The 22,767-nt window shown below is 38.7% G+C and overlaps 1 protein-coding gene across 2 annotated transcripts; it reads right to left on the bottom strand.

Annotated features, from left to right (window-relative positions):
- Positions 1-125: 125 nt before the first annotated feature.
- Positions 126-21,885, bottom strand: LOC144087203 (follistatin-related protein 1-like). 2 transcript variants are annotated; one of them, XM_077617568.1, is made up of 11 exons: positions 21,604-21,885; positions 21,449-21,505; positions 10,700-10,801; positions 9,983-10,112; positions 9,412-9,444; positions 9,154-9,284; positions 7,308-7,429; positions 6,974-7,086; positions 4,463-4,573; positions 3,323-3,417; positions 126-1,838 (listed from the first exon to the last, which is right to left on the bottom strand). In XM_077617568.1, the coding sequence occupies exons 2-11, from the start codon at positions 21,503-21,505 to the stop codon at positions 1,797-1,799; spliced, it is 936 nt and encodes a 311-aa protein (XP_077473694.1). In that variant the 5' UTR covers positions 21,604-21,885; the 3' UTR covers positions 126-1,796. The 2 variants fall into 2 exon arrangements, with proteins under 2 accessions (XP_077473694.1, XP_077473695.1); XM_077617569.1 differs by having other exon boundaries at positions 21,449-21,507; positions 21,624-21,885.
- Positions 21,886-22,767: the final 882 nt, after the last annotated feature.

Below are 22,767 nucleotides of genomic sequence, written 5' to 3'. Positions count from 1 at the left end.
GGAATAACAGCAAACCAGTTTTTCAGGGTATTTTGTTTCAATTTTAACTTGGTGTTTTCAATTCTAGTTTTCATCATTTTTCTTGGTTTTGTTATTGATAAGGACACAAAAATTATGGACAACTATTGTGGTGTACAAAGATTTATTGTTTCTAACCCACATTCCGTAGTCGCCTTTAGTGGTGATTAAACTGTTTGAATCACTTTTAGCAAAACCACTCTTATTTCATGGTAAAAACACTTTGTGCAGGCAAATACTGTTTGCAAGTCTAAGGCACTCTGTTTTTTTTGTTCTTCCAACATAGCATTTAACCCCTTGATGCCTGAATTTAACAAATATCTTTAAGGCATTGGAAGAATATACATAAATGCATAAAAATAGTATTCACCCAAAAATGATATACACAAAAAAAGTGAAAAATACAGCAACATATTAGGGGGAAAAATGAGAACAGATAAAAAAGAATCTGACAAAAGAAAATAAATTGTTAATATTTAAAAATATTTTTTCTTTCTTTTCTCATTGTACATTTTAAAAGATTTACCTTTGATACATTTTGTTTTTTTAATGCATTATTTTAGAAATATATTTTCATGATTTTTTATTTATTTAGAATTTCCCAATTTTTAGTTGGTTCTTTGGGGTTAATGATCTGCTGTTGTCATTATCATTATGAATTGCATTTTGTTTGTTTGTATGTATTATGTATTTCCCTAAGCGTTTTGATGGATATTTGTGAACTCATTGGCTGGCAATGAATGAGTTAAATGTAATTTCAAGCATCAAGGGGTTAAAGAAATAGACACTTTAGTACTAAAGAGAACACTCATCCTCAAACACACCATCCTATTCTAAAGAGTGATTTGGAAAAGGTAAAGCATTGTTCCTGGGTACGGAATAGGCCTGGGCGATAAATCGATTTTATTAATAATTTGAGTTTTGTTTGCTTTTTTTTGCTGTTAAAAAAATAATTCAAGAGGATATTTTTTTGTTTTGTTTCACTGCCAAAAATCGAAATCTAGTTCTAGTGCTTCAGTAGATTATTCCATACATTTGCTTCTTTTGTTTACAAGATAAGCCTAACATAAATAGAAGAAGCCCATAATGATGTTGAGTTCACATACATGAATGTCCAATTTTGGATCATGTAGGCCACAATCTTAACATTTGATCCTCATGTTTCAGTGCCATTGACGGCGATCATGTCCAATCCATTTTGAATGGAAAGGAATGACCGTTAATTCGCTCCTCCCAGCCATAATAGATTGGACGTCTGGCATCATCAACAGCAGCTAATGATTTAAAATATGTCTTTTGTTTTTATTGTCTCTTTCAAAAAATGAGCCGAAAAAAATCGTTAATCAAATTGGGGTAAAAAAAATCTGAGATTTTATTGTTAAGCCATATCACCCAGCACTAGCCCAGAGTAATGTTACCTGGATATTTTGTGTACATAATTCAAAACATCTTTAGCGCATCTTTGGTTTCAGTCGTCCCCATTCTTTAACTTATCTATTGACGTCAATGGACTTCTGTTGTTTTGTCCTTAACTGCAAAAATACATAGTAAAAAGTGTACAATAGTAGTTAATACAATCAAATACAACAGTACTGAACGCAAGGGAATCGTAAGATAGCCCCTGGAGGCAAACAACGTCAACATAAACACTGTATAAAATGTATAATAATAACAACAGTTAAAATAGCAAAAAAAACATGTCAGAACAACAGCCTGGCTGTAAGTCAAGTATGGAGGAATGGTGGTAGTATGCATCCTCTCTTAAGAAGAATCCTCCTTTAGGCCTCCTTTGTGCTAGCCTTCATTTTTTCCACAGTTTCCTGTGGTTAAAACAACATAAACAAAACAAAATTCAACATAATGAACACTAACTGCACCTGCTGTCTCAAAACAAAACTTACATACCGTATTTTCACGACATAAGGCGCACGTAAAAGTCTTAAATTTTCTCCAAAATAGACAGGGCGCCTTATAATCCAGTGCGCTTTATATATGGACCAATACTAAAATTGTTATCACGATAAAATAAAATGAGTCAGTCGATAGGGTACACCGACTCTACTATTTTCCCGTAGACAAAGTACTGCGCAGTGACTGGTGGGATATGTAGTAGTTCTTTTGTCAATACACCCAATGGATTGTGGCCTGTATACATCGACATCAATACAGCTTGACGAAGCATGGAAAGCACCGTTGGAAAAGTTACGCTAGCTACCAGCTAGCTACTATTTGCGAATGGATTGTGGCCGCCTGGACGAACGTATAAAACTCAGCGTTTTCGATGACTAATTTGGACAATTGTTCAATTCGGACACAGAAAATGAGGACTTTGATGGATTTGTGGGTGATGATGACGTGAGTAAGTTGTAAAATGGCTAAATAAAGAACAACCGAATTCAGTTTTGCTTCCGTTGCCTTTTTAAAAACGTGTTTTTAGCGTGTGGGTGTAGCGTGCAAGAACTATATATCCCAGCAGTCACTGCGCACCGGAAACAGGAAAAAGAGTCTGGGGCTGCTTCCGGTAGCCAGCGCTATTGCGGTTAGATATTCATATATAATATATAATATATATGCATCTAAAAAAACGGTGCGTCCTTTGTGTGTTTAAAATACAGAAATAGCACTTGTTACTGACACTGCGGCTAAAAAATACGATGTGTCATATAGTCGTGAAAATACGGTAAATACAACTAGTCATTAGAAAAAATCTGTTTAATCTATTTGCCACTTTTGAAAAATCTACTATTGTGAGATATTTTTACTGTTATAAGTATCTTGACATAAATGAGAATCATTAATAGTGTTACCCGAAGATCACTTGACCAAGATTCTTATTTCACAAGTCTGTATCAGAGTATCATAAGTAATACAGTAACCAAAGGTCATTTGAGAAAGTTTCTAATGTCAGAGGTGTGTATCAAACTGGAAATCGGATTGAATGCCATTGACAGCGAAGTCCCTGTCCCCCCCCAAAAAAGTGTTGTTAGCATTCCAGCAATGTGAACTTAATACTTTACTTGGTTATAAACAAAGAGCAGGAACAGAAGAGTCAAAATCCATCTCATGTCAGCCGCTAAAACAATTTCTGTTATTGTCACATGATTGCCTTTTGAGACAATATCCCTGTAAAAAAAATATGCTGATTCTGCTTTCCTGGTGTTATTGGGTTAGATAAAAGCTTACATGGCAAAATTTAAAGAGAAGATGTAAGCAATTTCATTCAAATCTGCTTTGTCAGGAAAAATACACAAAATCAGATCCTGGGGTTTGTTGGTTTACTGATGAAAAAAAAGAAGAAGCAAACCTGGTGTTTGTTAAGCTCGGCCACGCGGAGATCCCAATCCTCTTCTGTCATCTCCGCACCGCCGTCTATTGACTCATCCGCTGCAGCTATCTTATCTGTGCACAAAGTCAGTTAAACGCAGATATAAGAGGGCAGTATTGAAGTTACTTAAAAATAATGTATTAAAACCATTGATCGACCGATACATGCAGACAATATTTGGGAATTTGGCATATATCGTATCAGGCCTTTTTTATTCAAACCAGCTGATATTAATAAATAAATTTTAAACTGGGTTATTTCGGCTCAGATTCAGCCACGCCTCTCTCTTGTCTTGCTTCTCAGCCTCTAACAAAAACAACTAGGTGCTTGTTAAGTTGAGGGCTTTGATTTGGTTGCAAATGCTATGCTTCAATTCATGGTGCCCTTGATTGGTCATAAAAACACACACACACACCAACACCAATTTACCCCTTAACCATTGGTTGGCCTAAGTACATTGAAAAATCGGCAAGAAATCTTCAATATGGTTTGCAACAGAATGTCCCGGAGGTTGATGACAACATGGTCATAGCCATCGAATTCGGCAATCGTCTTGACAGTGTCAAGTAATAATGTAATATTTTGGTATTATTTTCAGTAATGCCTTACACCAATGGTGTCAGACTCTGGTTGGTTCGCGGGCCGCATTAACGTCAACTCGGTTTCATGTGGACCGGACTATTTTAGATATAATATTTAGATTTATTTTTTTATAAATGGATTAAAAGAACTGGATTAAAAGCCCTGAATATTCAGTTTTTATAGATCTAAAACAATGTTTATTTTAGCTTTTTTAAATATATTTTTAGATTTTACAAAATGATTTTTGAACTAAAAACACAGAAAAAATGGATTAAAAAATTACAATTATTGATTTAAAAGGGGGAAAATCAGGACATTTAATATACATCTATACTCTTCATTTTAATTTGATCCTAAAACAGAAAGTCGGCACTCGTGATTTACTTTCCAGGGCCGCACAAAATGATGCGGCGGGCCATATTTGGCCCCCGGACCGCCACTTTGACACCTGTGCCTTACACTACTAGTTATTGGGAAGAATATTTTTTTTACAGTAACATGTTACAGAATTAAACACTGCATAATGATGCAGTTTACCAGTGCAGGTCATCGCAGTGCAAACCCAGTTGCCGCATGCGCACACACAGCGGTTACACTCCACTTGGGTCTCTGCACCATCCTCATAAGTCTCGTCTTCCAGGGCACATTCTGTGGGGAGAATCACATTATAAGTTAAAATAATAGTGCACTACTTCACACATTATGGAAACAGTTTTGTGTATTGAATAATTCTACTAGGGTAGTCAAAAGTATCATAATCTGAAATGTAGGATCCACATACAATATTTGATTGCAAAAGTATTGATACTCTTTTTTTTTCTCGCGCAAACAGGTCACCAGAAAATTATGGTCATGAGGTAAATGTGATTTTGGATTACTCTTGATATAAAGAAGGATATTTTTGCATTGACCTTGTTCAGTCATTGGCTGCCATTTATGGCACTCAATGTCCAATTCATTTGAAGTGGGAGGGTTGGTTTAGGATTAGTTTAGCTAAATAGTGTTTAAGAGCCATATAAATGGACACCTATCATTGTAATGGCCCCAAAAGGGTTAATAAAAAAATATATATTTGTGTTAATTATTTATTTATAGCATTGAAAATGAGTATTCTTTTGGAGTATCGCGATCGTTGAAAACCTTTGTATCATGACATCTGTAAATCTTGGAGTTGCTCAATGGCCAGATAGGAAATTGAGCTTGCTGGAGCCTCAGGACTCAGTGCCGTGAACTTTACTCCACATTTCGCTTTTCAACATGGGACAACAACAAGACATTGCCACGCCAGACCACATGACTGCCTCACAAATGCATTGTCTGCTCTGCAAGTAGTAAGTGAACTAAAAACTAGATCCAGTGTGTCTATCCCAATGGTTTTATGAAAAACGATTAAAAATAAAAACTCACGTAAAAACATAAATTAAAAACATAAACTCAGTCACGTTGAAGTCAAATCATGTGGACTTTAAAAGCTAAAATAAACACTTTGAATAATATTATCAATAGTTGACGTCCAATCCATTTGAGGGAGGGAGGCAGCGAATGAAAACTGCCATACCTTCTGTTGTTAATCGATTGGATGTCCAGCGCCATCATTGGAAGTCAATGAGTTGAGAATGCAAATATAATACCATCAGGAATAGTGCAAAATCGAGTTTACCCAGTGACAAAACATTTTCTGGTGACCTGTGGTTGTGCAAAAACTAACAAATAACTGAGTATCGATATCAAATACATCGATACAAATGTCATATCCATATACAGTTCACTATCAATACTTTTGATGCATTTTTGTGTTGCCATTGATGGCGAGAGACAAATGAAACAATTCAATACCAGCCATCCCAGTTCAAATGGAATAGGTTTCGAGTTCTCTTGAAGCAATCTACACTAGTGTGGGCGTTCTACTTTGAGATGAATCATGGCAGTTCAAACTGATCTCCAATTAAATATGAATCACCATGTATGCAAAGAGATGAAGTCACATCCATCTTAGCATTTTTCTCATCTCCATAGTATTCAACATTGGAGGAACTGTTTGCTATCTGACAAGATGTGGTCAGGCTGCATTTCAACTAGGGTTTATAAAAACATAACATTTATACTGAATCTTGCGTTTGGATACAGTATTTGATTCCAATAGTGTCAAAAAGGCAGGCAGTGAATGAACAAATGTTTATTTGCAGCCTACCATCCCACTTCAAATTGATTGGACATCAACTAGTGGAAAAACTCATTTCAATTCAGAGCAGAAGGATGATTGGATACCGTGTGCGGTCGATTGGTCGCCGTCTTTTGGTCGCCGTCTTTTGGTCGCCGATCTTTTGGTCGCGGTCTTTTGGTCGCCCCGACCGCGACAACGGGCGACCAAAAGACCGGCGACAAAACAAGGTAAAACAACACGGTCTACGGATCAATAAAAGCCAACAATGGCCATGAGCAGTTTCACTGAGCCGACATGTAAGTGTATAAGAGTTTGTATGTACATGCGTTGTCCCTTTAAGAAGCTACGTCAGTCAGGGTCTTAACAAGTTCTCCAAAGAAAAAACAATAAAAGTCCGGGAAATGTGGAGCTTTTCTTTAGCCTAATAATTAATGGGGCATTAAGTATGACTAAATAGTAATTCGCAGTTTGTATTTAGGGAATTTGAGCAACGATTTAAATGGTAATTATCAATAACCTTCCGGGCGACCAAAAGACCGGCGACCAATCGACCGTGTACCATTGGATACGAGGCCTTTGGAATTATGACTTTGCCAATGGCATTGATAGAGAAAAAAAAAACATAGAATTTGATTTCTTTTATTTTCGTAGAAGGATGATTGGATACGAGGCCTTTGGAATTATGACTTTGCCAATGGCATTAATAGAGAGAAAAAACACGGAATTTGATTTATTTTATTTTCGTAGTATCAGAAATGTTATTGAGTATTTTTTTAAATTTATTTAATCTCATGACAATCGTAATTTTTACCACATATTATTGATTAAGTGTTCACAAGTGGTATAAAAATAATTGGACTGTTGGATGTTGAGTTTGCACTTACTCTTCTCAGCTGGGTTGAATCCAGGCTTCAGACAGTTGAGAAACTCATCAAAGCTCAATTTCCAGTCTGCATTCTCATCGGACAACTCAATCAGAGCATCAACACACAGACTCCTGGAGAACACATACTTATGATGAGTCGGATTTACTTATCCCCTAGTGTAGTTTACACTAGGCCAGATAAGGCCCAGTAACCTAACTGAAAATAGCTTTGACACATAGAATGAGGACATGCATTTATAGCAGCGAGGTCAGATAGCGACAGGTCAAAAAGGAAGGTCTAACTTTGGCCTTATCTTTCACAAACTAGCCATTAAACATTAACATATACCAACCGAAGCAGTTTGTTGTTATCCTGGTCGGCATAGGACTGCATCTCGGTCGCCACCGACTCATTATGTTGGATGAACTTAAGCAGCTCAGAGGAGTCCATCATGGAATCACCACTGTCGTATGACTATCCGCAAAGATAATGCACAAAAACAATATCAATGTCGATAGAACTTTTGCTTCTACGTTTACGACAGTACAAGCAGATGCCATTTGGAGGTTTCAAGTCAGCACACAACTGTTTTTATTTTCACAATATAAGGCACTTGTTAAACGCCCTGGTGGAAGAATAGTCGCACGGGGGTTTGCCCCCTACCTGTGGAGAGTTTGCATGTTCTTTGCATGTATTTAATATTGATACTCAAAAATATGTAGAGGCCACCAATTTCAGTGCCATTGATGATGATAATCATCGTGTGCGGTCGATTGGTCGCCAGTCTTTTGGTCACCGGTCTTTTGGTTGCGGTCTTTTGGTCGCCCGGACCGTGACAACGGGCGACCAAAAGACCGACGACCAAAAGACCGGCGACCAAAAGACCGACGACCAAAAGACCAGCGACAAAACAAGGTAAAACAACACGGTCTACGCATCAATAAAAGCCAACAATGGCCATGAGCAGTTTCACTGATCCGAGGTGTTAGTGTATAAGTTTGTATATACATGCGTTGTCCCTTTAAGAAGCTACGTCAGTAAGGGTCTTAACAAGTTCTCCAACAAAAAAATAAAAGTCCGGGAAATTTGGAGCTTTTCTTTAGCCTAATAATTAATAGGGCATTAATTATGACTAAATAGTAATTCACAGTTTGTATTTAGGGAATTTGAGCAACGATTTAAATGGTAATTATCAATAACCTTCCGGGCGACCAAAAGACCGGCGACCAAAAAATCGGCGACCAAAAGACCGGCGACCAATCGACCGTGTACCATAATCATGTGGCTTCTAAAAATTTATTATAGCTCTTGAAATGAGTCAAATGAGTTGAATGAGTAGACGTCTCAAACATTTGAATTGACAGGATGGCAGTGAATAAATATTCACTCATTTCTGCCATACATCTCTTTTCAAATGAATTGGACAGCTAGAGGTACCTGATGGTGCAGTGGTTCTTTAGTGTGGGTAGTCTGGGTTCGATTCTCACTCAGTAGCAGTATAATTTTGAGCGTGAGTGGTTGTACGTTTCATCGTGCCCAGCAATTGGCTGACAACCGATCCCCTGCCTGCTGCCCGTGGTTGACTGGGATAGCCTCGAGCTATCGGAAGTTGAATTTAATGGACAGCTAGCGCCATTGATGGTAGCCAATGTGTTAACAAGGTAATGCAAAAACATTTCTAACTAATGAAAAATCAAATTTATCCCATGACATTAAATTTCTAGTTACTCGTGGTCATGCAAAAACAAATGACTGAGTAGCGAGACTTTTACAATCAAATATTGTACGCATAAACAATATCATATCGATCGTGTGTGGTTCCAGTTTTTGTCCAACTTCACAACGTCTTTTTGAGTCTGTATCCGTTTTAGCTACCGGAACCAAGATGGCGTCGTTGTGTTTTTGCTGCTTTTCTGTCTTAATGATTTGGTGATTCTCAATGATCCCATTTACTTTGATCTGCTTTGTACTTTGTGCTTTTGCTTTGTTGTTCTGTCTAATCACCCTCTTGCTACTGCCACAATGAAATTTCCCGAAAACGGGATGAATAAAGTTATTCAATCCAATAAAAAACCTCAATACTAATTACAACTCTATAATGCCGAATTTATATTCATATATACAATCATGCAGCATAGAAGAGTTTATTTTTTTCCTTCCCCAAGGATAAGGACAGCAAGTGCAGAGGGTGCTCTCACCTTGAAGTACTTGAGCAGGATGTCTGAGAAGTTTGAGCCCTTGACAAACCAGCCATCTGGGACAACTTCAGTCTGCAGCCACTGAATGACACGGCTCCTCAGCTCGTTGCGGTCTGCGGCGTAACACACCACTGCGGGACGGGACGCATTCTAAGGTCATCACTGATGTATAATTCATTAAATTGTGTCTATATTGATTGCTAGAGGATATTTTCATCAGTCAGAGCCACATGAAAAGTATCAAAATTTAATACCCACCAGGGCTTGCAGCTGCCTGGTCAGTCTTTTTCTCTAAAAGGGGTATAAAAAATAGACACCGCTAGATTAAAATCACTCGAAAAATTACTACTCTGAGGTTTTCAAAATGATTAATACTGAAATGCTATATCCAGATACGGTATTTGATTGCAAAAGTATCGCTATCCATTGATTTATTTGTCTTTTACTCAAGCACAGGTAAAAGAAAACAAATAAAGGAGTACCAACACTTTTACAATCAAATCTCGTATCAGGATACAACATTTCAGTATCAATACTATACCACCAACCCAAGTCTAAACAATGTAGCCTTCCCTCGATTATGGCAACTTCACTTGTCGTGAATTTATGTCTTTGCGATTTTTTCTGCTATTAATTATGAATTATTATTATTATTATTATTTTTTTAAAGTTCATAAAAATGTGAAAATCCACGGTGAAGAAAAAAAAACGTAGTTATAATAGGGGTGATCCTACTTTGCGATTTTTCGATTATCGCAGCCATGTCTGGTCTACATTAACCGCGATATTCGAGGGATTACTGTATAATATAATGTTTAAAGTTACATACCATGGCAGTGTCCGTCGTAATCCACTTGAATCTTCAGTCCGCTCAGGCAGGCATCCCTATGCAGCTCACAGTGGTTCCTGTAGGTCTTCCCATTGCTGCCACACACTGACCTCTTGTGGGGCTTACAGCTCTGGAGGAAGTGGAAAATTGAAATGACCACATTCTCACCCATCCCATATCTCTCTCACCGGCATGAATTAGTGATTGCATATGAGCACAAATATTGGTACGATGCTTCATGTGACATGCATGATACACGGTTATGTGTGCGTGTGAGGACATTTTATATTTTGTTGTATTTCGTTTTTTTTTTATTATGAATATGCGCTGTATGCTTGCCTGTTTGTGTGGGTATGTACTGTGTGTGTGATGGCGTACTTTATTTTCCTTTGTATTTTAATCATATTTCTTGGTGTGTCAGCATCATCGCAGTACCATGTATTGTCAACTTGAGATTTAATGTGTTTTATTTAATAAATGTCCATAAACTAACCAAAATATGCTTACCTGATGATGAATACATTTTAGATACATCCATTCTGCTAGTGTGACCACTATTAACTACAAATTGCTCCAAATTAAGTCATGATAGTTTTCTAATAGCGAGTAGACATCATGTCACTGGTTCTAAAACCATCTTGTTTTCTGTACTACCTTAAAAAGAGTGAAACTGTGGAGTATCCCTACTTTTCAAGGGGACACTAGAGCAATGCTCACCTCAATGCACAGGCAGCTGGGCTCCCCTTTCTCATTGATGGCGCATTCTCGGCCAGCCCCGCAGAAGACATTGGCGCACACCTTGCTCTTGCTCTGCTGCTCCTGAAATAAAAGCTAATTTAACTTGGAGGTCTGGCAGCGAATGAGTAGAATATTGGGGGAAAAATGGCAGGAAAAGATTGGAAAATTGTAAGGAAGTGTTTTTGTGCCATTGAATGACATGGTTGAAAGCGCGATGGCGACATCTTAAGTTTGATGTGTAAACACATCTGTTCCAGCTCTCAGCTGTTGCACTGAAACTATTGTATTTTTGTTAAAATTGCATGTCAAGACAGTGCCTTTTTGTAAGACCATACGAGCATGTATCATTAATGAATTACTTATATTAACACGTAATAGTCAATTTCAAACATGGCTTTTCTACCAGCAGTCTTTGCATGTTTCCTGGCGGAATCCCTGAATAATATTCTCAGATTTCTGTTGTTCCTTGTTAAAAGTAGTAATGAATCAAAACAAGATGGATGCAAATATCTGCTTTTCCTTTGAAAAACAAACCATTTGGATATTTCTCAGACATATTTCCACACATTGTAGCAGAATTGAATATTCAATGAATTCAAGACCTACTGATACAATTTAAATCATTCTTAAAAGACTTCAAATCAAGATTAGTCAATTAAACTGGTATTTTTGACAGTGCTTCACGGCCAATCCATTTTGACTGGGTGGGGCAAACATGATTTTTTTAACTCGATTTATATTTTTAAAAAAACAAACTCAATATTATCTTCAACACTATGTAAATAAGACACTATTTATTCTTCACTGTAGGGTTGCTCTGTCATGATCTGGAACTGTATACGCACTCCTATGGTGCTCCTAACTGTACTACCTTTTTATTTTTTTTACCTTAAATCTAACCAGTGAAGAAAATCACAATCTGTGCTCCAGGCAAAAAAAAGCAGTTGCACATAATCAGCTTACGTTTTTCCTCTAGGTGGCAATACATCACATGACATGAGCTTAGCTGCTTCAGCTCAGTGGCCTCTGATTCACGCTCAGCTTCCAACACATTAGTCCAAACTACATGTTCACAGTAAAGAGGCTAAAGGGGACATTATTTCCACTTTGTTTATTTCGCCATTGACGTCTTTTCTTTCATTACCCTTTATTGTTTGCACATCTTCTCGCCTAGTGCGTCACCCGCAAAAAAAAAGCAGTCTCAAACAGCAAACAACCACAGACTGCTTTAATAACCCCTAATACCTTCTCTACTCTCCCTATGAGTGCCTTCGGGTGTATCCCCACATCTGGAGTTCTAGCTTGTGTTTTTCTTTGGGTCTGTTCCCATGCAATCTTTTCCTCCCTTTTTGTAAGACACCGTTTCCTGTAACAAGAGTGAGGGTCGAAAAAAGAAAACTCCAGCACATATGAGCTTGCGGTCTGGTATGCGGTCTCAAACAAGGGCTGGATTCTTGGAGCCTCACATCAGCTCAGCAATAATTGAATTTAACAAGATGGATAAAAGGTGGGGGATGTTTCAAGTCACAAGCAAACGTGAAGCAAACGTGGAGCAAACTTGCACCTCAAAGAGGAGAGAACAGCTCCGGGGGGAACGGTGGTTCAATTCTATGCATGATTTAAAAAGTGGCGCATATAATAATCCGATGTTGGGATGGGATCTTCAAAGTGATCCCTGCGGCTTTGAGTTTGCCACCCATTTGCTTGCAGGCAGTGAATTCCGGATGAGCAACCAACAGACAACCCTGACATTTATCTAATGAACAAGGCTTTTCCCCCCTTTCTCCATCTGATGCTAATGGTTGGTTGCTATGGTGAGAGCAGATAACGGTGAGAACACAAGTGCCAATCAAAACAATAATGAAATCACAGCAGAGTGTGAATGTTTTGATGTTTTTTTCTGACCTTGGTGTTGTATTGTGCGGATTATTATACCTGCAATAGATGAAAATCTATGAAATAGATGATTTAAAAAAATAATTTGTCCCATCACAAGCTGACACATTAAAATGAATGTAAGTCGCCTGGTGGTGTAGTGGTTAACTCACCGGAACACTTTATATTATCTTTCGGTTTGAGTGTGAGCGTGAAAGGTTGTTGGTTTCATTGTGCCCAGCGATTGGCTGGCAGCCAATTTAAGGTTGTGAAAATAAGTGAAAAAGAAAATCAACACAATTTTGATTGTTGTTATGTTGTATTTTTTAGTATTTCTATTCGACTTCTTAATTTTTTTTCACAATTTTTATTTTAATCCTTAATTAATATTTTTTTTCAACTAATTGCCTTTGAAAATGAGAAACAACTTATCCTTGGCAATGGGAGGGCTGGCATTAAGTGAGTGTTTCTGACGTGAGAGTTTTATTCATTACTTGGTTGCCATTGATGGAGAGAGACAAATGAAACAATTTAATACCAGCCATCGCCGTTCAAATGGAATATGTTTCTAGTTCTCTTGGAGCAATCTACACTAGTGTGGGCGTTCTACTTTGAGATGAATGATGGCAGTTCAAACTGATCTCCAATTAAATATGAATCACCATGTATCCAAAGAGATGAAGTCACACCCATCTTAGCATTTTTCTCATCTCCATAAAATATTTGACATCTTATTTGCCTCCACTTCTCACCCGCTTTCTTTCACGGTTCTCCTTTGCAATGAAAAAAAGCTTTGGCTCTGTCACCTTGTTTTATTCCTGCCGTCTTGTCCTTTTAAGGCTGCGACCCAGTGGACCATGACCAGCGTGTTCCGTTTAATGGAAAGAAAATAAAGGCTGGTGAGATTAAAAGGTGATGATGATGATAACACTGAGAGAGTTGAATTGCCTACGTGCTAAGATTTGACATCAAATGCATTTTCCGATAAGGAATTATTAACATAGCAGCGGGATGCTCAATAATGTAATTCACAGCGACATTTTGTGCAGGTATGTGCACACTAAGGCTCTTGTGTGCATTTTGTTGTGATGCTTCGGTGAGTTAGAAGGTCAATCGATGGCTGTTAGGCCCCGATGTCACTTTCCAGCCGATTGGGATCAATTCCCAAGAGTGGCAAACTACTCATTTAGCATCGGGAAAATGGATGGATAATTTGGATGCTGAATAACCACAAGATGAGCATGGAAATTTGTGCTTCTTGAACAAAGACAAATAATATTAGTGTGAGTATTCAAAGCAAGTATTACTATTCTCATGGATATGTAATCAATTACCAGAGGCAATTTTCCTTTTTTGAAATTCAATCTTTTTTGAGCCTATCGTGTCTAAAGTGGCTATTGAGTGGAGAAGAATATCAGTTTTTTTTCTCGACATCTTCATTACTGATCTGCTTTGACAGTTTACACTTGACAAAAGAAGTAAAATCCATGTTTGCTATGTCACTATAGACGACTATAGTAGATGTCAGATCCATTTGGACTGGGGGACAGCCAGTCAAAAAGTAAGATTTCGTCAAATATCAAGCAGTTAAGGACCCAGAAAGTATGGAGCACATTCCTGAGCAATGTTCTGCCTCAGTTGGGTTTGACCCGGTTCATCTTGAGCCAAAATCTGATCTGTATCTAGGTCAGAATGTTGCTTGCCCCTGATCCCCCTCCCCATTGTTTCTCTAACTCTTTGGATATGGGTTCTGTTAAACAGAGATTTCGTTTGCCTTCCCAAAGGACAACCTAAGACAAGACTTCACCGTTTATTGAACTAGTTTCCTGGTGTAAAATATATGCAAACTGCGTGAGGAGAAGCAGCTCAAGCGGGCAACTTTTCATGTGTTACTGACAGAGCACGTCATTAAAGCTGGAGGATTTGCCCTCAATAATTTAAGCACCTCTAGATGTTGCCTTCTAATTAACTCTATTACTTCATACATCTCAAATCAGATTTAAGTGGGATTCCTTGTCCAATTTACAGCTTTGTGAGGAGGACCTTTGGCCCACTACATGGCGGAATCCAACCATTTTCCCAGTCTTTTTGGTGAAAGATAAAGTCCGACCATGAAATAATGAGGACGAAGAACAAATAAACAGCAAGGGCGGTCTCGGGCGTTCACTTGGGGACAAGCGTAGGCTGAGTTTAACCCCGCGGAAAGAAAAGCATCCTTAGTAGCAAGCAGCATGCTCCCATCTGCTTGTTAAGTCTTTAGCCTGTTTCTTATTCAGTGTGAAAGGAATGCAAAGATGATGTTGAAGATGATGTCACTCCCCTCCAAAGTCAGGCGAGTGTACCTCTACACCATTAGGTGGCTTCTTACAAACTCATTGGCTGCCATTAAAAAAGATCCATCAATGTCATTTAATCTGTGAGGACTAGCTGTGAAAGCTCATTTTTCAATGACCTTAACGGTGCTAGATGTGCTTTTCACTGTGAGGGTTGGATGAACAATCAAGAGGATTTGGACGTCTAGCACAGTCAATGGAAGCCAAATGAGGTTAAGTTTTATATTATATCGATTTTTCTTCCCCATATCACAAAGCACAATTTTTCCATAATAAGTTTTGTTAGTCCTTAAATAATGTATGGTGGTACCTCGAGATACGAGCTTAATTCGTTCCGGGACTGAGCTCCTATGTCAATTTACTCGTAACTCAAATGAACATTTCCCATAGAAATGTACTAAAAACAAATTAATCCGTTCCAACAATCTGAAAAAACATCCAAAACGGGATATTGGATTGGAAAAACAGTTTTATTTGTTCTAATTCACCATCTATTAACAAAGTAACAGATAACTAGTGGTTTAATAGTACTAAAATGTGTTTAATAGTACTAAAATTAGACGGATTTCGCGGAAGGGAGAGAGAGAGAGTGACAGAGAGAGAAGGGGTGAGAGGGGGGGGGACTTTTTGCTCGGCAACACGCTCGTAACATAACATAAACAAATTTAAATGAACTTGGATTACGATGCAGACACTCAAAAATAAGTTTAATCTAACCTTACACTAAACTTAATTCTAAATTTGTTTTAAATCTTTATACCTTTCGTCTCTGGGTTGGCTCTATTTGCCCCGCCTCCCGCCCTGACTTTCAGATGCAACCTATCGAGGGTTGTTTGCTTTTGTATTTATTCCCTTCAAAATATTCCGAAAATGATGCACACAAATGTCCTACCAATAGAATAACGCACGACCACTTGCCAACGAGAAGTAGTATATATGCCATTCGCACTGACTAACAGAAAAAAAAACACTGAAAAAATGTAACGCTCCGCCCAGTGCTCGTAGAGACATTACACGAGGGATACGACCAGAAAGACAGTGCCCATGATGTTCTTATGAGCAGCCTCTTGCATCCGCTGTATGCTCATATATCAAAATGTGTCTCGTATCTCAAGATAAATATTTGCCCGAAATTTTACTCGTATCTCAAATTGCTCGTATGTCGGGGCACTCGTATGTCGAGGTACCACTGTATACTACTGTCTTTTCACCATTTACAGTCAAACATATTTTCTGGAATGTTCCAGCAGATGGGAGTTGTCTGAGCTAAGATTCAACCCAAAGCAATGACTTCATCCTCTGCCCTCACCTCTTTCCCTTTGAGGCCACTATTGGGGTTTACAGTTGCAAGAAGTGAATAAGTAGCCCACTTGAGCAAAGACATACTTTTGCCTAAACTGATTAATATTATATTCCACTTCAGTCTTCTGTCAAATATTTTCCGCTGTTGTCTTTTTGGAATCTGGGCCACAAGGGGCGGACCCTTTCACACGAGATGTTGCTTACTCGTCATGTGTTTTCTATTTGACAGGAAAGCAACAACACAAAGGAGGAGCCCGTTAGTAGACAAAAAGTGTGGAAGAAATTAAACTTCCACCGAGTTGAAGGAAAAGAGTGGCCTTTAAGTCTGTACTCTTCAAACATTTTTACAGCATGAGCAGCACCATTGAGGCAAACGTTACCTCATTACCATGGCTCCGTCCTTATTCTGTTTAGTCTCTGGATGGCCTGCCTGACTGCATGTCTATCCACAGTAATGAGTGCAGGCTGATAAAGACAGAGGACAGTGTGTCCCTCCCTCACACATACTTATGTTCTCCCCACCTGGGCAGATATTTTTAGCCCACCTTGGATGGGGAGAAAAAAGAGCCTATGGCGCACCAACGAGGGAACCAACATCTACTTAGGCATGTCCTCGTTGTTCTCCGTCGTGCTGGAGCCGAGGAGGCTAGCGCTGGGGTGCACGCTTGCCTTGACAACTGCAATTTTCATGATCCATTGCCGGCCTCTCTAGGTGAATTAACCATTCGGCTCTGTCACAGCGAAAAATACCGGATAATGGATGTGACTATAGAGGTGCACTTTTACATGAACAATGCTATGGTAAGACACATACATCCTGTTTAGTGTTGACATTGGTGTCGCAAAGTAGTAAAACAAAATAAATTTCTAACAAGTTTGTGCTTGATTTAAAAAAAAAAAAAAAACAATGGTGGATAGGGTGTAAGGCAAGTGATTTTCTCCACTAAAATGTTCTTAATTCACCGAATTCTTGACAGTTTTACAAATGGTTTAACATGGCTGTGATTCAGGTCAAGGATTGGATGTCTATGCGATCGATAGCCCTGAAAAATAACCATTTCCATTCCACAAACCTCCATTTTATCAAGGAAAACACTTGGGGATACAGTGTTTCCAAACAAAAGGCATCTTTTCCTCAGTGTTTAATTACACGGGTTAAAAAATGTTTGAAAATGAAAACTTGTTGACCTCTTTTCGACAGCACACTGGTATGCCAGTTGACGCCCTTCTCAAAGCCAGACAACAGGCCGTATATTATCAGGGTAATTACCTCGGGAGAACAGATGCCGGGCCATTAACTGGCTAGCAACTCCATTGGACAAACTACGGCCCAAGCGAGACTTTCCTCGCAGGAATTAAATAAAGTGCACAAACAATGGTGCATTCTCCAGGGCGCTTTGCAAAGGTGGGGGTAAGCCATGGAGGCAAAACAGGGGTGAGTCATTAATGGCTATTATCCAAAAGGTTGGGGTGGCAGACAATTTGCTTGCCTTTGCTTTATATTACCTTCGTCAAGGAGGCCATGATTATGTTTCAAAATGCTAAGGTAGACATTTCAAAACATGGTCAATCTGGTGACCTGTAGTCACCGACATAAGGTTCTTAATTCAGTATAATAATGCTGACGTATCCAAAAGTTTATGCAAGAGAGTAAAATACAATGGACTATAACAAACATTACGAGGGATGTAAAAAATACGATATGATATGGATTCTTTGGACAACGATGTATTTGCTGAGAGTACAACTACCTAGATTTATTTCAAGGGTCTTGGGTCAATTTAATGTATTATGTACACATTTAACAGAATTAGTCATATTTAACATAAAGCACACATTTAACAGAATTAGTCATATTTAACATATAGCACACATTTAACAGAATTAGTCATATTTAACATATAGCAAAGAAAAAAAGCAAGCAATGTAGAATTTCTTGATTTATTTTGTTGCTGAAGAATTTACGACAATGAAATGTAAACCATTTTATTTCAACCATAGGGTTTATCAAAAAGATGGCGATGTTCGAAATTTTGCGTTTTAACCAATTTCAATAGATTCTTTCTTATTCAATCTACGAATCCATCCAGATTAAGGTATTGTTACACACAGTTAAGGGTATGAATAACTATTTCCATAATATTTGGACATTTATACAATGTGTGCCAATAATACACATCAAGTGTCTCTACATATCGTCATGCCCTTCGTAAATATTTGTACGAATAACACTTCTCGGCCGTGAAAATAGAACAATCATAGCAAAAGCAGGAAGTGCAGCAGAAAGTGATTTCATCGTCCTTTGTCACGTCTCAAAAATAGTGTTGCACCAAAACTATTTCACTGGGTGGTGGTTCTAACCTCAAAATATTATGACGGGACCTTGTACAATATGTTCCCTAAGTTAGAAAAGGATCAATCAAGTACCATTAGGGATGTCCCAGTTCGGATCATGTGTGAACATCGGGCCCCATTCACGTCATTTTCAGAGAATCGGGTAAAAAATATTTAATTATGTATTAACTATATATACAGTATGATACTATATATTTATATTTACACGACTGAAACACACTTTCCAGAACCAAGAGAAAGTGTCCAGCGACAATATAAAAGTCAATAAAACCCCATTCAAGGGAGATCAATTCATCACATTGCATTATTTTGATATAAATTAAAATAGACTTGAGGAATACAGCCAAAAATACAAATACAGTACATTTAATACTATATATTTGATTTCACTAGTGAAACTCTCTTTCCAAAGAGTATTATAGTCAAGAAAATCACGATCAAGAGAGCTCAATTCATCACATTGCGACACACTGTGAGGCCGACACGCTAACCACTCATCCGCCGCGCCATCCGGGTGCGGTCGTTTGGTCGCCGGTCTTTTGGTCGCCGGACTTTTGGTCGCGGTCTTTTGGCCACCCGGACCCAAACAACTGGCGACCAAAAGACCGGCAACCAAAAGACCGGCGACAAAACAAGGTAAAACAACACGGTCTACGCATCAATAAAAGCCAACAATAGCCCTGAGCAGTTTCACTGAGCGGACGTGTGAGTGTATAAGAGTTTGTATGTACATGAGTGGTTGCCTTAGGAAGGGACGTCATTCAGGGTCTTAACAAGTTCTCCAACAAAACACAATAAAAGTACGGGAAATTTGGAGCTTTTCTTTGGCCTAATAATTAATAGGGCATTAAGTATGACTAAATAATAATTCACAGTTTGTATTTAGGGAATTTGAGCAACGATTTAAATGGTAATTATCAATAACCTTCCGGTCGACCAAAAGACCGGCGACCAAAAGACCGGCGACCAAAAGACCAGGTAGGAATGTATCTTGTTTTTCCAATAGAAACTTATCAACTGTTACATGGGCGTGCGAGTGGTTAGCGCTTCGGCCTCACAGTGGGAGACCTAGGTTCAAATCCAGGTCGGTCCACCTATGTGGAGTTTGCATGTTCTCCCCGGGCATGCGTGGGCTTTCTCCGGGTACTCCGGTTTCCTCCCACATTTAGAAGACATGCATGATAGACTGATTGGACACTCTAAATTGCCCCTAGTTATGAGTGTGAGCATCAATAGTTGTTTGTCTCCTTGTGCCCTGTGATTGGGTGGCCACCAATTCAGGGTGTCCCCCACCTCTGACCCAAAGTCAGCTGGGATAGGGTCCAGCACCCCCCGCAACCCTAGTGAGGGTAAAGCGTTTCAGAAAACGAGACAATGAGAGATCACCTTTTACTGCGACTCTGGGTTAACAAGTTCTCCAGGTGTTCACTCAAGTGAGGTCACAAAACAGCACCTGTGTGTCGGCCCTCTTATTACTCATACCATGCCTGTTTTTTGCCCTCTTTTACTCTTAGTGCTGACACTTAAGTGGCGAGAATGTTTTATTTTCCCCTCTTTAAGGTGCAAACAAACACTTTGCAGCAACTTGACCACCCAAAAGCACTGTTAAGACAACTTTAGAGCAGCTGGCCTTCTCACAGCCGTGTATCTTCAAATGAAGTGCGAATTGGAGGTGGAGCAGCACTGATGAAATGTACATAAGAATCTACCTTCCTCCTTTTCTTTTCACAGCTGCCTGCCATTCATCGGGTCACTTTTCCTGAGCCGATTTAAAAATGGAGCCTCTATTGGGCTTTTGGGTAGAAAACGTTGAATTGCACTTTAGTCCAAAAGTGTTTTTATATGCAGTAAGACCTTGACATAAGAGTGCCCCGACATATGAGGAATTTGAGATACGAGTAAAATTACAAGCAAATATTTACCTTGAGATACGAGACAAATTTTGAGATACGAGCATTCATGCAAAGATCTCTATGAGCACTGGGCGGAGCGTTCCATTTTTTCCGTGTTTTTTTTGGCGTTAGTCAGTGCAGAATTAAGGGAAACACAATGGATCCTAAGTAAGCCGGTGCAATGAAGCGTAGTGAGAAGAAAAGGTGTATGATGACAATCGTTATTAAACACGAAATATCGAAAAACATAAGTAGTGTACGTGTGACTGAGCTGGCTCGCCAATACGTATGGAGAAGCAGGAAGTTCGCCCCGAAAGCCGCGGTGGAATACATTAACCTCTTTGCCTTGGATATTGCACAAGGTTTAAATTTAGTGTAACGTAAGATTAAAACTTTTTAAAAGTGTGTGTATAGGAATCTATGTTCATTTAAGTTAAATTTAAAGTTTATGTTTTGTTACGAGCACATCCGTCTCTCTCTTGCCTCATTTTATTATTAAACATCATAACCACACGCTATTTGTTACTCTGTTAGTAGATGGTAAATTACAACCAATAATGTCACATTTTAGTATTGAAGATCATAACCACTAGATAGGTATTTGTTACTTTGTGAGTAGGTGGTGAATTAGAACAAATAAAAAGATGTTTTTCCATTATAATATCCAGTTTTATTGTTTTTTTTCAGAGGGTGGGAACGAATTAATTTGTATTTAGTTCATTTCTATGGGAAACGTAGAGATACGAGTAAATCGACATACGAGCTCGGTCCCGGAACGCATCAAGCTCGTATCTCAAGGTATGACTGAATTGTGGAAAACCATGAAAAACAATGTATTCACGTCTAAAAGTATCATGATCGTAGGAACATTTGGACTTATTTCTTTTCTGTTGGTAATTCGGCTCGTTTTGGGAAGGATACATTTGAAAATGTGCAAGCTGGAAGTTGTAAATCATTAGTAAGTAACTTACCTCTGCGTGAGCGAGCGTCAGAGCTAGCAGAAAAAGCACAGCAACACCCCGTAACATCTGGTCGTGGGGCGGCGGGGGGTGAAAAGTCAGATTTAGCAAGGTTGAAAAAACATTGAAACCTCCTTTTAAGTATTGATAAATGACTTTAGTCTCACCTTCTGTATGTGACGTTACCTTTTTTAGGCAAAAGCTCGCTCGATGGAGGGATGAAGTGGAACCGAGCGGATGTCCGACGATCGTGGGGTAAAGATAGCTGGACGGCGGCTTGAAGGAAATTTGAGCAGATTTGAGGAATTCGAGCAGTTCCCCGTTCTTTCTCCTCCTCTCCTGGCTAAAGAGCCAATGGAAATGCCTGCTTTTTCTTCCCAGTGGAGGAGGAGGAAGAGAAAGAAATGTGGGGATGAACGCCCCGGCGAACAAACCGGTGGCTATTAAGATGCATTCATGGACAGGCAGTAAAGGTGTGTTTACTGACTATTTATGAAAACTGTGCGTATCGTATCGAAGACTAACCCATATCGTGAAAATGTGTACGGTACACAGTTTCACGATATGAGTTATAGAATTTGTGATGCTTGTTTAAACATTTAGAAGTTACAAGAACAAATTTTAGTTTAAGCATTTTTCAAAAGGCGTCTTTGTTGCTTTTGTTAAAATCCCCCAAAATAGTAAATATGGATCATTAAATTGGACTAAAAATACAACTGAAATTGTAAAGTAAAAAAAACATTTATTCATTTTGTGAACCGGGGTCGCGGGGGGTGCTGGAGACCATCCCAGCTGACTTCAGGCCAGAGGCGGGGGACACCCAATTGCAGGGTAGAAGGAGACGAACAACCATTCACGCTCACACTGATACCTAGGGACAATTTAGTGTCCAATCAGCCTACTATGCATGTCTTTGGAATGTGGGAGGAAACCGGAGTACCCAGAGAAAACCCACACAGAACATGAAAACTCCACACAGGTGGACCAACGTGGATTTGAACCCAGGACCCCCAATGTGAAATAAAACAAAATGCTTTTGCTGTATTTGTCAAAAAACATTCAGTTTCTCTTTATTAATACTACTTCCAAGTACAAGTCAAGAATATTGCCATCCTAGTTTTATTTAAATGAATGAATGAATAGATTGGAAAAAAAACTAAAATGGCATTAAAAGGGTGTTATACTTTATTCAGTACATTACTGTTTTATATATATTTTTTATTTAAAATATTTGTATGTGCTTGTGTGTTCAGTGTCAGACTTTACTAGTGTAAGCGATAATATAGAAAATGTAGTCACAGGGACCTCTGCTGGCTTTTGCAGCACTTTAC

This window comes from Stigmatopora argus, chromosome 13, assembly GCF_051989625.1.
Source record: "Stigmatopora argus isolate UIUO_Sarg chromosome 13, RoL_Sarg_1.0, whole genome shotgun sequence".
NCBI classification, from domain to species: Eukaryota; Metazoa; Chordata; class Actinopteri; order Syngnathiformes; family Syngnathidae; genus Stigmatopora; species Stigmatopora argus.
This window is presented reverse-complemented; position numbering and strand designations above follow the sequence as displayed.